The 3106-nt window shown below is 43.4% G+C and overlaps 1 protein-coding gene across 1 annotated transcript in view; it reads right to left on the minus strand.

Annotated features, from left to right (window-relative positions):
• RTN1 (reticulon 1) overlaps positions 1 to 3093 on the minus strand; it is a 17915-nt gene extending 14822 nt beyond the window's left edge. Inside the window, exon 1 of the mRNA XM_009702089.1 lies at positions 2700 to 3093. Within this exon, the coding sequence (XP_009700391.1) occupies positions 2700 to 2760 (61 nt within the window). The 5' untranslated portion in view covers positions 2761 to 3093. The remainder of the gene's footprint in view (positions 1 to 2699) is intronic.
• Between the last annotated feature and the right edge of the window lie 13 nt (positions 3094 to 3106).

The following is a 3106-nucleotide window of genomic DNA, read 5'->3' on the forward strand; positions in this document are numbered from 1 at the left end:
CTACATGCTCATGCATTATGCATGGCTCCATCCCAACCTACTTCCAGTATGAAAGATGACTTGGGTGTGGAAGTCGGCTGTAATTCCTCAAAGCTTCCTATGATAATATTTTGAATGAAGCATATGCCCATCAGGGGCAAATTACTTTCCTGCTCCCCCAAGGGGCTGTATCATCACCTACCATTGATATAATCCTGCTGTACCTGCGGGATGGACAGGTAAAACACACTGCAGTATTTCTAAATGTATGCAGCAGTATCAACAGCTTCACTGCAAGGAAAATAATATGTTGATTTAGTGGGGCAAAGCCAAAGCTTCACCAAGTCTCCCTGCAGCTTCTCAAGATTCCCATCCGATTTTACACCAATTATAAGTACTACAAGGGCCAATCAACAATACAGCTAGCTGTAGGCTTGACTGTTTATTAATTAAAACTTACGTTAACCTTAATGTTGTATCTCCTTAATTTCAGTAAAAATATGGTCTGTATTTATTGAGGTTTGTATCTGCATCTATTACGTTCACAGACATATTCCAGAGTTTTCAGAGAGGAATCATAATTCTGCTGATAATGAAGCCGGCAAAATTATACAACTCCAGGTTTGCATGAAACTGATATTCTGGGTTGAGACAGAGACTACATGAATAATAGATACTAAAAGAATCAATGAATCAAATCTTTAGTCTTTATTCTTCTGAATTTTAAATGTCTTCTATTTTATCTGGGACTGATCAAAGAATTTTGCTGACAGAAATAATATTCTGTGATTATTTCATGTTTTCTGCAGGATCATTTTTGAATCATAACGCACCACCCAAGAAAAAGAAAAAGATATGCAAATGATGTGGAAGTGAGGCAAGTGATTTATTTTAGCTGCATTGATTTTTTCAGATCTGTTTGGTTTTTTTTTTCAAATCAGCATGGGACATATTTTGTCATTTAAATTTCAGCAAATCTACCTCAGTTTCAAAAAGGAGAGCACCAAAGGAGAGAAAGCCCACTATCATTATTAATTATTAATTCAACAATAGCAGCATGCCCTCTTTTTAATTTATGAAAAAATAATATTTTTTCTGATAAAGAGGAAAAATATTTAGTTTACTTCTAAATACAGGTGGTTCAGCAATCTGACTCAGCAAATAAATGTTTTTATAAGGATCAGCAAAATATTGAGCCCTTTTGGAAACAAACAAACAAACAAACAAAACCCCACCAAAACCCAAACCCCACCTAACAAGGAAGTTTATCTGCAAAGCTCCGATGAAAAGACGATGAAGTTTGGTGATGGCTTTCCCATATATGCTTAACGAATCATGCAATCCTACAGAAAACCCTAGCCCTTGATTAAGGTATGGAAAGCCTGAGCTGCTGGGGGCTGGCATTTAACAGGTGCATCTGTTTACTTTCCAGCTACTCATCTTCCTTAAAAAAAACCCTCAGACCGTAAATACAATTAGGTGCTGAATTAAGATTGCAAAAATATCAAGCTCCCTAGAGACAAGTGTCTGTCTGAAAGACCTCCCCCTGCCTTCCCCTCCCCAAAAAACACTTTAGGAAGGTTTTCTGGCTTCTGTTACATTGAGCTGCATTTATGAAACTATGTCTGCAAGCATCCTGGACCCTGTACTGAGATGATGCTATAGAATAATCTCTCTCCCAGGGACCCTGTTGTGAGCATCAACATCATGTACTGTCTATTCAGCATAAATATGCGCCTTAAAAATAAAAAATACATTCAAACAAAGCCTTCCCAAAGCAGAGAGCAGCCTGCCCGGTAGGATCAGCCGCTAGCTTTTCTCCCTCTAATCTGCCTACCGAGCAGCGTCACAGAGACTGTCTTTTATCAAAACAAAGACTGGATGCTGGCTGGGAAGTGTGAAGCCGACTAAAAATGGCTGAAAAGCTTTCCGAGGCACCCGGGAAGGTAGCCAGCCCCACCCAGCGCAGCCACCGACCCGCTCAAAATAAGCTGAAAATAAGCCCAAAAGGGAGATGCTATTGTTCCCCTCGCCTACTCGGCAGCAAGACAACATCATCGCAATATTTTGCCCCTGAACGGCTCAGCGGAGTGCTCGAAAGCACAACGAAAGGATTAATTCCTTTTATTTTTTTTTAAAGCAATCCTACAGCAAAGTACGAAGTGGGTGGCAATGCTGTGGCCGCCTCGGTGCTATCGCACTTCTGCCGAAGCTGCGTTTTCTTTGTGTTGACGCTAGGCTAAGCCCTCGCTATGGGTGTGTCCGTGGGCAGGATGCACCGAGGTGCCCAACGCAACCGCCTCGAACCCTCGCAAGCCCAAACAGGCAAAAATTCACCGTCACCCGGCTTTCCTAAAGCCCAAAAGCTATGAAATCATGCCAGCGGTAGCCCGATGGAGAGAGTCAGGGATGAGAAATGGCACCGCTAACAGCAAGGGTGGATGCTTTGGGAATGAGCTGTAAGGTGGGAAGGAAGGTCCTGTATCCTGGATGCTTTCAGGATGAGACAGCTGGAGATGGGAGAAATACATTCAAAGAACAGAATTAAGGGCTTTTTATCTTTCTTTCTTAAATTACCCCAAAAGAAAAGCTTCACAGGGAGGGAGAGAAAACAGCATGCAAAGGCCCACAGGTGAACAATGCAAAAATGGATGGATCCTGCCTTTGCCTCCTCTGACATGCAGTCCTTCTAGCATGCAACACTAGAATAGATATAATACCCTGACATTTCCAGTTGCTCCAAAGACAGTCCATCTTGGTGGAATCGGCACTGGCTTGCATCTTGAAGAGCTGAGGAATTGCCGGTCCTTTCGTCGGAGGCACTGCGTTACCAGTCAGGCATTCCCGAGCATGGGTGGGTTAGCGGGTATCGCTCCCGTCTCCCCGTTCGGCTCCGGACTGATGCTGTAAGCAGCACAGGCGGAGGGGGGAGGGCATATTGTACGCGCTGCGGTCTCCACTGCAGCAAATCAGCAATGTGATGTGGTTGCCCTAGGGAGCAGGCTCCTTTGAAAAGGGGATGCAGTCCCCTTTCAAATCAAAAGCTTGCGCTTGGCGGCTTAGCCTCCTAAGCCATCGAAATGGTTAAGGCAACCTGACGGCAAAGAAATAAAAACAAATAGGGTGT

Source organism: Cariama cristata, unplaced genomic scaffold (assembly GCF_000690535.1).
Source record: "Cariama cristata isolate BGI_N322 unplaced genomic scaffold, ASM69053v1 scaffold16996, whole genome shotgun sequence".
Classification (NCBI taxonomy): domain Eukaryota; kingdom Metazoa; phylum Chordata; class Aves; order Cariamiformes; family Cariamidae; genus Cariama; species Cariama cristata.